At 43.4% G+C, this 14,306-nt stretch overlaps 1 protein-coding gene across 8 annotated transcripts in view; it reads right to left on the minus strand.

The window, feature by feature from the left end:
• The window catches only part of LOC106567420 (ankyrin repeat and KH domain-containing protein 1), a 68,874-nt gene that overhangs the window by 37,416 nt on the left and 17,152 nt on the right, over positions 1-14,306 (minus strand). For 4 of the 8 annotated variants that reach the window (XM_082960210.1, XM_082960212.1, XM_082960208.1 and 1 more), the window contains exons 2-6: positions 10,700-10,853; positions 7,690-7,846; positions 7,135-7,297; positions 1,207-1,354; positions 173-406 (exon numbers count right to left, since the gene is read on the minus strand). In XM_082960210.1, coding sequence (XP_082816336.1) covers positions 173-406; positions 1,207-1,354; positions 7,135-7,297; positions 7,690-7,846; positions 10,700-10,853 — 856 coding nt within the window. The remainder of the gene's footprint in view (positions 1-172; positions 407-1,206; positions 1,355-7,134; positions 7,298-7,689; positions 7,847-10,699; positions 10,854-14,306) is intronic. The other 4 variants (XM_014136647.3, XM_082960209.1, XM_082960214.1 and 1 more) reach the window with 3 other exon arrangements.

A 14,306-nucleotide genomic window follows, 5' to 3' on the forward strand; every position in this document is an offset into this window, starting at 1 on the left:
AACAAGAGGAACAATGCTTTGGGTGCTTCTTCCCTACAATTACAATTCCTGTTTAACATTTATACTTTTTCAACATATGTGACAACATTAGATCACTTCAGTCACGGATTTCTAGAAAAAGACTCCCGATCGCTCTGATGCATGGGTAAAGGGTTCATTGTCCAGGACGTACCTTTATAGCAGGCCAGCGTAAGAGCACTTTCCTTGAACTCGTTGGAGTGTGTGTTGATTCCAGCACCGTACTCCAGGAGCACACGGGCGACCTCCACGTGTCCCGCGCTGGCCGCCTCCATCAGGGGGGTGTGGCCATTTTCATTGTGGTCCTCAATGTTGGCACCTTCCTTCAGCAGCACCTTCACCACGTCCAGGAAGCCGCCCGCACACGCATACGTCAGCGCTGTGTTACCTGACAAGAACAAGGACAGAGTGTTAGTGTGTGTGGACATTCATAGCAGATGTATATAACTGCATGTGGTGGGAAAGTATGACATGGAACCCAAATCGGCTGCGCGCAAGCGCCTTCGTGCATATGTATTTTGTCCCCCTACACCAAACGTGATCACGACACACAGGTTAAAATATCAAAACAAAGTCTGAACCAATTACATTAATTTGGGGACAGGTCGAAAAGCATTAAACATTTATGGCAATTTAGCTAGTTATCTTGCACTTGCAAGCTAATTTGTCCTATTTAGCTAGCTTGCTGTTGCTAGCTAATTTTCCCTGGGATATAAACATTGAGTTATTTTACCTGAAATACAGAAGGTCCTCTACTCCGACAATTAATCCACACATAAAACGGTCAACCGAATCGTTTCTAGTGATCTCTCCTCCTTCCAGGCTTTTTCATCTTTTAACTTTTATGGTGATCGCATCTACACTTTCATAGTATTACCACGATGACCGGCAACACAGTTTGTCTTTCAATCACCCACATGGGTATAACCAATGAGGAGATGGCACATGGGACCTGCTTCTATAAACCAATGAGGAGATGGGAGAGGCAGGACTTGCAGCGCGATCTGCGTCAGAAATAGAAAGGACTTCTATTTTAGCCCTTGGCAACGCAGACACTCGTTGACGCGCGAGAGCAGTGTGGGTGCAATAATTGAATAACATAGATTTCTACATTTATTTTGCGACGCGAGCGGTGTAGTCAGGGTATGAGACTGTCTGGATTGAGTGAATGTGACTTGTTGTATTTACCTGTGGAGGATTGTGCGTTGACGTCAGCCCCATGTACCAGGAGCAGTTTGACAATGTCTACGTAGCCGCCGCTGGCTGCTGCCATGAGGGGCGTGATGTCGCCCTTGATGCCCCGATCTTCAACGTTAGCGTGCATGGCCAGCAAGACCTGCAGGAGAACAGACAACATCAGTGCTTGCAACAGATACCCAGGCACAACCACAAAGCCCCAGGTTAGCAGTAGAACATTTTAATGATCTATTATGTTCTTTCAACCAATCGATTGTCATTTTTCATACACAGACACCATATATGTTTGAATAAAATCCACTATATGCATTGAGCTTGTCTGAAGCATTAAGCGCACTGTTTTATTAAATAAGACACAAATGACTCAAGAGGGAGCCAGAGATCAAGATAACCGGAAAAAACAAAACCTGTCCCGACCATTCTCCTTGGCTCCTACTGGCTTTCGGAGATTCTGCTATTACTCTCCTGAAGTGGCCGGTAATAGGCTACACGAGGAGTCAGCAAACTTCCTCATGTGGAATGCCAATTTATCTCACCATTTCTACCGATCTGAGTGCCAGTTAGTTTTCATATGCACATTTGAGGAAGAGTTTAAATTTAATTTATAATAAGTCTGCATATCTCAAAATGATTGTCATGTGGTTAATCAAAATTTGGACACCAGCTCAAGGGATTTTATTTTTACTATTTTCTACATTGTAGAATAAGACATCAAAACTAGAACACATACGGAATCATGTAGTAATCAAAAAGATTTGACTGGCCTTAATGCCTTAAAGTAATAATGGACTGTCGTTTCTCTTTGCTTATTTGTGCTGTTCTTCCCATAATATGGACTTGGTATTTTACCAAATAGGGCTATCGTCTGTATACCACCCCTACCTTGTCACAACACAACTGATTGGCTTAAACACATTAAGGAAAGAAATTCCACAAATAAACTTTTAACAAGGCACACCTTTAATTGAAATGCATTCCAGATGACTTCCTGTCATCACAGTAAAGGGTGGCTGCTTTGAAGAATCTCAAATATAACATTTTGATTTGCTGAACACATCTCTTTTTTGGTTACAATGTTAGAGGTTCACCTAGGGGTCATGATTGGGGCTGTACCAAATAATTGATTATGCTTACGTTGTATTAATAGAAGGGGAAGGGTTATAAGACCACTCCCTCCTTACATTTATAAGGTCCTAGACTACAGATTAACAACATATATACATTATGAGGTTATAGACACTGCTCAAAAAAATAAAGGGAACACTTAAACACTGATTGACAATAAATTTCACATGCTGTTGTGCAAATGGAATAGACAACAGGTGGAAATTATAGGCAATTAGCAAGACACCCCCAATAAAGGAGTGGATCTGCAGGTGGTGACCACAGACCACTTCTCAATTCCTATGCTTCCTGGCTGATGTTTTGGTCACTTTTGAATGCTGGCGGTGCTTTCACTCTAGTGGTAGCATGAGACGGAGTCTACAACCCACACAAGTGGCTCAGGTAGTGCAGCTCATCCAGGATGGCACATCAATGCGAGCTGTGGCAAGAAGGTTTGCTGTGTCTGTCAGCGTAGTGTCCAGAGCATGGAGGTGCTACCAGGAGACATCAGGAGACGTGGAGGAGGCCGTAGGAGGGCAACAACCCAGCAGCAGGACCGCTACCTCCGCCTTTGTGCAAGGAGGAGCAGGAGGCGCACTGCCAGAGCCCTGCAAAATGACCTCCAGCAGGCCACAAATGTGCATGCGTCTGCTCAAACGGTCAGAAACAGACTCCATGAGGGTGGTATGAGGGCTTGACGTCCACAGGTGGGGGTTGTGCTTACAGCCCAACACCGTGCAGGACGTTTGGCATTTGCCAGAGAACACCAAGATTGGCAAATTCGCCACTGGCGCCCTGTGCTCTTCACAGATGAAAGCAGGTTCACACTGAGCACATGTGACAGACGTGACAGTCTGGAGACGCCGTGGAGAACGTTCTGCTGCCTGCAACATCCAGCATGGCCGGTTTGGCGGCGAGTCAGTCATGGTGTAGGGTGGCATTTCTTTGGGGGGGCCGCACAGCCCTCCATGTGCTCACCAGAGGTAGCCTGACTGCCATTAGGTACCGAGATGAGATCCTCAGACCCCTTGTGAGACCATATGCTGGTGTGGTTGGCCCTGGGTTCCTCCTAATGCAAGACAATGCTAGACCTCATGTGGCTGGAGTGTGTCAGCAGTTCCTGCAAGAGGAAGGCATTGATGCTATGGACTGGCCCGCCCGTTCCCCAGACCTGAATCCAATTGAGCACATCATGTCTCGCTCCATCCACCAACGCCACGTTGCACCACAGACTGTCCAGGAGTTGGCGGATGCTTTAGTCCAGGTCTGGGAGGAGATCCCTCAGGAGACCATCCGCCACCTCATTAGGAGCATGCCCAGGCGTTGTAGGGAGGTCATACAGTCATGTGGAGGCCACACACACTACTGAGCCTCATTTTGACTTGTTTTAAGGACATTACATCAAAGTTCGAACAGCCTATAGTGTGGTTTTCCACTTTAATTTTGAGTGTACCTCCATGGGTTGATAAATTGGATTTCCATTGATTATTTTTGTGTGATTTTGTTGTCAGCACATTCAACTATGTAAAGAAAAAAGTATTTAACAAGATTATTTCATTCATTCAGATCTAGGATGTGTTATTTTAGTGTTCCCTTTATTTTTTGAGCAGTATATTATTGTTCCATAGTTTTCTAGTTCTCTCTCTCTGCCTCTTATAAAGAGACCCCTCTGAGAAATGTGTGACTGAGACAGAACTCTGCAGGGGAGTGTAGGAGACAAGACAAGTCAGACATTCCACTATAAATCAACTTGGACATTTACTGCTAAGCTTTTAGATAACACACCAAAAGCCTTGTTTATATAGCTGTGTAGGCATGGTTTTGGTCTCATGAGTAAAAGATAATGACGTAGGCAGTGACATCACTAGGGCTGGACTTCGGGTTTGATAAAATAACATGGGACCTTTTCTTTGATGCAGAACTTACTCGGAAACATGCGTGCTATGTTCCTGATTGTCAACTTCTGTCTGCAATTGCATTAATACAGGTTTTAGAATGATTTAATTAAAGACAGTCATAATGCTAATTTCAGCAATGAGCCAATGATTGACAAGGACCAAGGAACAAACCCTAACATGATTCCATATGTGTTATTTCATAGTTTTGATGTCTTCACTATTATTCTACAATGTAGAAAATAGTAAAAATAAAAACCCTTGAATGAGAAGGTGTGTCCAAACTTCTGACTGGTACTTTATAGTTCTCTTAGCTTACTTGAGCTTTTCTTGGTCACTACTGCCATATATATATATATATATACACACACACACACACATACATACATACATACATACATATACACACAGTGAGGGATATATATATATGTGTGTATATGTATATATACATATACACACAGTGAGGGATATATATATATATATATATATACACACATACATATATACACACATACATATACATACATACATACATACACACACACATATGGCAGTAGTGACCAAGAAAAGCTCAAGTAAGCTAAGAGAACTATAAAGTACCAGTCAGAAGTTTGGACACACCTTCTCATTGAAGGGTTTTTATTTTTACTATTTTAATATATATATATATATATATATATATATATATATATATATATATATATATATATATATATATATATATATATATATATATATATATATATATATATATATATACACACACACACACACACACACACACACACACACACACACACAGTGAGGGAAAAAAGCATTTGATCCCCTGCTGATTTTGTACGTTTGCCCACTGACAAAGAAATGATCAGTCTATAATTTTAATGGTAGGTTAATTTGAACAGTGAGAGACAGAATAACAACAACAAAAAATCCAGAAAAACACATGTTAAAAATGTTATAAATTCATTTGCATTTTAATGAGGGAAATAAGTATTTGACCCCCTCTCAATCAGAAAGATTTCTGGCTCCCAGGTGTCTTTTATACAGGTAACAAGCTGAGATTAGAGCACACTCTTAAAGGGAGTGCTCCTAATCTTAGCTTGTTACCTGTATAAAAGACACCTGTCCACAGAAGCAATCAATCAGATTCCAAACTCTCCACCATGGCCAAGACCAAACAGCTCTCCAAGGATGTCAGGGACAAGATTGTAGACCTACACAAGGCTGGAATGGGCTACAAGACCATCGCCAAGCAGCTTGGTGAGAAGGTGACAACAGTTGGTGCGATTATTCGCAAATGGAAGAAACACAAAATAACTGTCAATCTCCCTCGGCCTGGGGCTCCATGCAAGATCTCACCTCGTGGAGTTGCAATGATCATGAGAACGGTGCGGAATCAGCCCAGAACTACACGGGAGGATCTTGTCAATGATCTCAAGGCAGCTGGGACCATAGTCACCAAGAAAACAATTGGTAACACACTACGCCGTGAAGGACTGAAATCCTGCAGCGCCCGCAAGGTCCCCCTGCTCAAGAAAGCACATATACATGCCCGTCTGAAGTTTGAATCATTCAGATGTTCATTGGCAGAGGACAATTGGGTGAAAGTGTTGTGGTCAGATGAGACCAAAATGGAGCTCTATGGCATCAACTCAACTTGCCGTGTTTGGAGGAGGAGGAATGCTGCCTATGACCACAAGAACACCATCCCCACCGTCAAACATGGAGGTGGAAACATTATGCTTTGGGGGTGTTTTTCTGCTAAGGGGACAGGACAACTTCACCACATCAAAGGGACGATGGACGGGGCCATGTACCGTCAAATCTTGGGTGAGAACCTCTTTCCCTCAGCCAGGGCATTGAAAATGGGTCGTGAATGGGTATTCCAGCGTGACAATGACCCAAAACACACGGCCAAGGCAACAAAGGAGTGGCTCAAGAAGAAGCACATTAAGTTCCTGGAGTGGCCTAGCCAGTCTCCAGACCTTAATCCCATAGAAAATCTGTGGAGGGAGCTGAAGGTTCGAGTTGCCAAACATCAGCCTTGAAACCTTAATGACTTGGAGAAGATCTACAAAGAGGAGTGGGACAAAATCCCTCCTGACATGTGTGCAAACCTGGTGGCCAACTACAAGTCTCTCACTGATCAAATAAACCTACCATTAAAATTATAGACTGATCATTTCTGTGTCAGTGGGCAAACGTACAAAATCAGCAGGGGATCAAATACTTTTCCCCCTCTCACTGTATACACACACACACACACACAACAGCCTAACAACCAACAGTCGAATAATTGGGGTTAGCCCTAATTTGAATACAACTGTATTGGATTACAGAACTAGATGGAACTACGGATTAAAAGCAAGGCAGAGCAATGCTAGCTGTATTACGTGAGTAGTTCAAAATACAAAGATGAGACAGTGTGTGTGTGTATCAGAGGAGCCTGGTTTGATGTTGATGATAATGTGTTTTCTTGTATGCTGAATGAGCCAGAGATTGTTGCTGTGGGGGAGGCCAGAGGGAGGTGCTGATTCTGGAAGTGGGCTGCTCATTCGACTGTTAGATAGGAGCAGGCTTTTGCAGACATGCTCCTAAAATACCAGCCTCTCATATCACTCCTACACAACCTGGGATAAAGACGCAGGTTGGTGGCACTGATATTTGGCAGTCTCAGCCACGTACATAGGCTTACTGTACATGGTCTCCAGACTGCAGGCCTTCCTAAGACCAGAGCAAGGCAATTGCCTCAGTACTGCTCTGTCCTGGCGGTTAGGGGCAGCCTAGCTGTGTGGAGGAGAAGGTGCTTTTTGTTCCTGTGAGTCTCCTTGGGTCAACGGCCCTTGAAATTGTTGAGTCCTTTGTCATGTAATGTGAATAGGGGATTCAATAAAGTATTTAAAGTGTGTGTGTACTCTACCTGTGCGAGTTCATAGTATCCGGCGGAGCAGGCGAGGCAGAGCAAACTCTCTCCCTCCTCCGTGTGTTCGTTGACGCTCCGCCCCTCATCCAGCAGCTTCCTCACGGCATTGACATCCCCGTCCGAGCACGCCTCCGCCAAGCTACGGCTGAAAATAACCAGACTGCTACAATTACTGGGACTGTGGCTGCACAGGGCAAATCAACAGCAGGTCAGAAAACAAGGTTACAGAGTGTTGAAAACAAAAAGGCCTCACTCGGGGCAGAGCTGTACATGCATTTCATGAACTGCATTTGGCCCAATATGGTGCCTTAAAGCGTTTCAGTAAAACAGTAGAAGTTTGATCGAATTTGTGAGAACAAGGTAACATCTATGAATAATGTGAACTATTCAGAATACGAGCACAGTTACGTTTTCATCTAAGGAATTGTCAACTGTTCATGAAGAGGGGAAGAAGAAAGCACAAAGGAAACATATGGCCTAGACAAGAACATATTTCTACTGGTGTGCTGCACCTTTGTGGTATGAGACTACTAGAGCAGAAGAGATACATACTTGTCTGCCTGGCTGGTGTTGAGTGTGTTTTCAGCCCTCATGCGTGTGAGAGCAGCCGCAGCCTCATCCAGCGCACAGCTCACGGACGACGTCAAGCGGCGTAGCACCTCTGGATCTGCAAAGGCTTTACCATCGGCAGTGGACAGTTTACCAATGCCTTCATAGGCACAGGGCCGTGCATCGAGGGTCACCAGCATTCACAGCACAGCCGCAGTGACCACAAACGCATCCACAGTTAGTGCCGGGCCAAATAAAAACACACAAAACAGGCATAGGTTAGCCCATGTTCCAACCATGCAACATGTTCAAAGACACAGTGCAAAGAACACATTCTGTCTGTATTATCAAGTGCTGAACAGTGTTGAGGAAACATAAGAGTTTTTAAACCAAGAGGCGCAACATCGCGAGACTTCCAGGAACGCTTGCGAAACAAAGCAGATCAGGCCGGGGTTTGGGGTTTGAGAAGTGAAATATTATTCCTTAGTTGTTCATTTTCTCAAAATCTAAAAGGCACAACCTAGACTCGAGCCAATGTCTTAAGTAGTTGAACATGTTATGTTTCATTCTCATCAAAAACAGTTTATATCGAAGTTGTGCCTTTGATTTGATGGCCTGCATATCTGCAGTTTGGAGTGAGATGACCGTTAGACCCAATGACGCGTTTCTGCGGATGAGCTTAGCTAGCCAACATCGACGTGACATCGCCTACAAGTGTGATCTGGGATTTCTATTGGAGAAATAGTTTCTGATAATATCAATTGGGGAAACTGAACACATGACTAAGTGTGTGCATAATATACACTGAATCAATGGAACAGAGCCTGGTGATCAGCCAACGTTGAGGCTTTATCAACAGAAGAATGAGCCCAATATTGCCTATGGTATGCAAAAACCACTGCACGTGTCACGTGGTTGGTTACACAGATGTGCAGCAGTTCAGACACGCACACCACACAGAGAGGAACTGACAAAAACACAGGAACAAACAATCACCAAGACACATACACACAGACACACAAAGATAGACAGGAGGCAGACACACGTACGGAAACAACAGAGTCTACTAAAGGCCAGTGCTGAGTCATGATGGGAGCTGTTGCTGCTGTATGGAAATCCATTGTTCATGTTAATCTCCCCCGTGGTGTCCCAGCGAGCATCGCTACCTCCCATCTCATCTCATCTCATGGGCTGGGCTAGCCTGTACCAGCTCGCCATGCACTACCTGACTGGCTGGCTTGCTGGGGACCAGCTAACGTGCTGCCCGTCTGCACACCACACCGTGCCATCCACAGCTTCATGCATATCAAATCAGACCAATTAACTTCTTTAATTGTTTCAGAAAGCTTTTCTTTCTCTAAAGAGGCAGCAATGACTGTGGCTCTATACAGACAGACCAAGGTTAAGTGCTTTGACGGTCTGATTCAGCTTAGCTCAACTGAGGCCAGAGAGACAGTTGTGGTCTGTCTGATAATTGCCTTGTGACACTTAGCCTGTGAGCACCCTGCAGTCAACTTTTATTTATTTAACTATGCAAGTCAGTTAAGAACAAATTCTTATTCACAATGACTGCCTAGGAAGAGTGGGTTAACTGCCTTGTTCAGGGGCAGAACGACAGATTTTTACCTTGTCAGCTCAGGGATTTGATCCAGCAACCTTTTGGTTACTGGCCCAACGCTCTAACCGCTAGGCTACCTGCCGCCCCAACTTTACTGATTACTGTAATTGATCCTATCATTTAGAATTTTTCCCCCCTCCATAGACAGTCCAACAAGGTGAACTACAGAACCCATAAAAACAACCAGACGCAAAGCAAAGTAAAAATAAAACGCAGGGGTGTAGTGTAGAATCTTTTTTGGTGTTGAGCACTAGCGTTTGTGATGTTGGTATTTCTCCCTGGCAGCGTGCCGACTCCACACACCTACAGGGCCATGTCCCAACACTGTAGCAGGAACAGAAACACGAGCACCAGACACAGGCTTGCTAACTAAATTGCAGCAAAATTGTAGGCTTAAATTTATACTCTATTGGGCGGAAATTCAAGCAGGTTTCGGCATTCAAACAATCAAAAAAGACCAGCAGTCCTATTCAATAACGAGAATACGACTGGGCAGGCTTACCATGTAACGTTGTTGTAATTTAACATGGTTTCAAATGCATAGTGGGCATGGCAGAGTGCGAAATGTGGGCAGGTCTGAAAACAGGGGCATTAATAAAACTAGGTGAAGGAGTCAGATCATGGTGCTACTGGCCTAGCTACCAGGGTTTCCGTTAGGAAAATGTGGCACCGGACAATGTGTCCGGAAGGATTTTAATTTACTGGCCCATTACGACGTCCACCCACAGTGCTCAAAATGACAGAAATCACATTAACATCATGGTAATTCATCTTAACAGAACATGCAACTCCCGTAATGAAGCAGCCAATAAAACATCATGCAATTACCGGGAAAACACAGTTCTAAACAGCACACCTGATACAAGCGGTTCCATATGTGACAGATGAAAATCTCTGTTAGAAACGAGGGGGAATCTAAAGATGCAACAACTAGGATGGGTTGTTAATATGACTAGGATTGGGCCTTTGGTTTCTGGACAGAAAAAGACAGCTGATATGAAAAGGCTTAACATGCGATTGCTTTAATAACTGTTGAGCAATGACTTGGGATGTAAATGCAATTTTCACTCCAGCAGCAGCTCTAGCGCTATCTGACAAGTGATATTCTGCTCAAATTAGGCTCTGTATGCTGTGCGATGAATGAGATACATGACCTCTAACGAATACACACAGCCCAATCTAATTCCACTAAATTTTGAAAATGAACCTATAGACCGATAAGCATGACGGTCAAATGCATTTACATCGACTGATATTTCCATCAATGAATAAAAAGCATTATTTTGCAAAGGGATTGTTTTTTCTCCCGGTCAATTTGGCCGGCAGCAATTCTATCTAATCTGCTTTCCCGTTCAAGGGGGCCAAAAGCCAGCAATTACCCTGTACTATACGTACCGGCTGCTTCTAACAGAGCCTCCAGTCTGGCTTGTGTTTCTGGGTCCACTGTTCTGAGGTCAGCTCCTTCGGCAGCGCTGGACAGGAGCAGCTCCGACGCAGTCTTTAGCATGGGGTTGTCCAGGTCTTCCTGGTCTAATATGAAGGACTCCACCTAGAGACAAGGAGAAACACAAGAGATAGTCAGGACAGGAGGGATGCTGATGCTCATTTTGCCCTATACAGTTGCTGGGAGAAACCCATCGCCTCAATTAAAAATAGTTATTATTACAATAGTGATTCCTATCATACAGTACAGTACTGTAAATCTTCTGACCACCGGAAATAAAAAAAAATAAAAAAATACTTCTGCATATTCTGAGGAAGGTATAGGCAGGCCCATTTCATGATGACACAGGCAGGTATAGTCTAGTAATTGGCACGAGGGCACCAGTAAAAGAATCCCCAAGCTCCACCCCCTCGAGCATGTTGCCTGGAGACAGAGCAGTACAGTGCTTAGGACCTGAGCCTTGGTGGAATTACATGAACTGATCAGCGCGTTTCCCCTCCCTGCGACCTTGACCTCCATACACCTGTCTAACGGCCGTCAGGGCAGGACGTCCTGCACTGGACAGGACACCCAGCAGGCTGGCTCTGTCCATCTGTCATTTCATGGTCTACAGGGGAGAGCACAGCATAGCAGAGCTAATACATCCCAGCCATCACAGTCACCATTCAGGGACACAGCTGTGTGTTGGATCACGAGAATACCAGCAGACTGAAAGCCGCTCATGTAGCACAATCTGTTTACTAACACAAACACACCCAATCGTACACTATCCCTACAATGTTCTTTACAGACTGGACAACCGACAACTCCATAGCTGTATGATATCAACAAGCGTCCCTGGCGCAAAGGGACCTGAAAAGCAGAGGCTCTGCCAAAAGAACTGACCCAATGAACGGAACCAAGTCGGAAGGAGAGAGGGAGGGTATGGTCAGCACTTCAAGTTTTCTTCCACGAATGTCGCTCTCAGAGAAAAATGATCAAACTGGTGACTGTAATTGAAACCATACTGGGGTATTTCTCACTTCCGAGGCTGCGGTACAGCTGGAACTGTTGTGCGCTGTGCTTCAACTCAGGGAAGCATCTGTCTCAGGGGGTGTGTCTGAACGAGAGCGCAAGACAAGAGACCACGTCCAAAAAAGTGACTCATTACCTCGTCCATGCACGTCTGTCTGCGCAAGTGTGTGAGAGAGACACTAATGCAGGGAGCAGCAGAGAGAGATGGAGCCTGTAAATTATCTTACGTTATCTTATATTACACTTAGTCTGCAAGGAAATTGCAGGTAATGGGCACTGGTAAGGAGAAACTCAATCAGAGAATGCTGAGTTAAATAGAAGACGATTAATAATCGTCAAGAAACATGACATCATTGCTCCCAACAATCTGGCAAAGCTTCCTTGGTCAAATCCCTCTTCTGCAAAATTATCCTGCACTTCTGAGAACATCTCTCAACCGGAGCACAATGAGGAAAAACGACATTGAATGTGACAATGACATTCCAACAATAAACTCATGTTTGCTAAGGTTATTAGTTAATCATTTCTAAGATGGTAGAATAATGAAAAAAGGTCTAAATATTGGCATCATTCCCACACAATCAATCTACAGGGTACACTGTTTTGCCAAATGCATAATGTTAAGCTCGGGCATTAACCGGTACTTACATATGCCATCTAATATCTGACTCGCCACCATGTGAACCTTATGACAATGAAAAACAACAAGTATTGCGCACAAGAGATTACCTGCAAGTCAGTGGCCACAAAGAAACATACACATAACTTAGTGTAGTGTAGTGATGACCTACAGATCTACATGACACTGGTCCTTTCTGTAATTAAAAGTTTCCTGTCCAATAGTCTAGTCGACCCCTGACCCTCAGCCACACACTGACAATACAGTACAGTGCTGAGCTGCTACAGTAATCAAAGTAAGTAGCCTTGCACGAGTGGTGGCTTTTGCGAGCCGGAGCAGCTCTTAGGAGCAGGAGCCTGACCAGAACTGGTGCAGACCAGAGCAGTAGTTGCAGTCAGTAGTTTGTCAGTTTCTGTAGTGTGAGTCAGCTTGATGTACAAGTACACCCCCTGGATAGGACAATAGTCTGTCACAGGGCCTTAACTCCATTCTATCTTGTTAATGCCAAGTGCCAAGCAGAGAGACGCTCGCACTGGGTGCCATTTTTACAGTCTTTGGTAAGACTCGGCCAGGGATCGAAGTCCCAACCTTTAAATCTCAGGGCGGACACTAACATGGTCCAGTACTCGAGGCTTCAACACAAATATGTGTGCATGTGCGTCGGTCTACATTTTGGGAGCGCTAACTAATACATTCACAGGGAATGAAAGACTAGAACATCCTGTGGTCAAGGAACCTTGAATAAACCACTCAATGTAAAGCACTAGTTCTCCAGTAACAACATCTGCCTTTACCCTCCAACATCACTGTAAAAAATCAAGAGATTTCTTATAATTATTTCCACAGATATTTTTATGACTTGGTTTCCGTAAGCTGGTAAACGATGGCTTTTGGCAGCATTTTCTTTTTTTAAGCCGATAAATAAAATTGCTGGCCCCAAAATGTCCATTCCAAAATAATGCTTTTTATTCATTGATGGAAATACCAGTTGATGTGCTCCAAATATATTTCATAGGCTAATAAATGTTAAAACTGCTTGGAAATTAGAGTACGGTGTGTGCGTGCTTCAAGCAAAAGACGCAAAGTCCTCACTTCAGCTAAGTGTACCCCGACTGGGTAAAATTGGTGAAGATTGTGTTGATTATCCCCGTTTCCAGTGGGCCGCCGATACGGGATTCTTTTCCCAAAAGAGTCAAATCGAGGCAAATTGTGTTCGGCAGGTCCGGTCCTAGTAGTTCTGCTGCCGCCCTAGGCAAGATCCACATGTCGCCCGTGTCATGTATAGTATAAATACTGTGATTGAATGGATTGATAGACTAATAATGCGTATCATGTGCATTTAACTTGAGCTTATTCAGTAGCACTTGGAAACAAATGATTCACATCAGAGCGTTACAATCACTAGGTAGCCAACTGCCTGTAGTAGGAAACAGAGTTATCAATAAACCACACAATCATTCATATATATATATATATATATATATATATATATATATATATATATATATATATATATATATATATATATATATATATATATATATATATATATATATATATATATATATATATATATATATATATATATATATATATATATATATATATACATATATACATATATACATATATACATATATACATACATACATACATACATACATACATACATATACACACACACACACACACACATATATATAACGACACAAGCCACGACCCCACCATATTTCAAGTTACAATATTCATAACATTTACTAACATCATCAAGTAGAAATGTAAAAACCGTGAGAATTTGAGCGTTGGAAACAAGTGCTTTCATAAATGCATGGCGCAAGCCTCGTTTCACAAAAGCATTGTAAAATAAGGTCTCGCTCAATGAACCAGCATTAACGAATTATGTTTATTTAGATAACTTATTTGCT

This window comes from Salmo salar, chromosome 13 (assembly GCF_965601325.2).
Source record: "Salmo salar chromosome 13, fSalSal1, whole genome shotgun sequence".
In the NCBI taxonomy this organism is placed as follows: domain Eukaryota; kingdom Metazoa; phylum Chordata; class Actinopteri; order Salmoniformes; family Salmonidae; genus Salmo; species Salmo salar.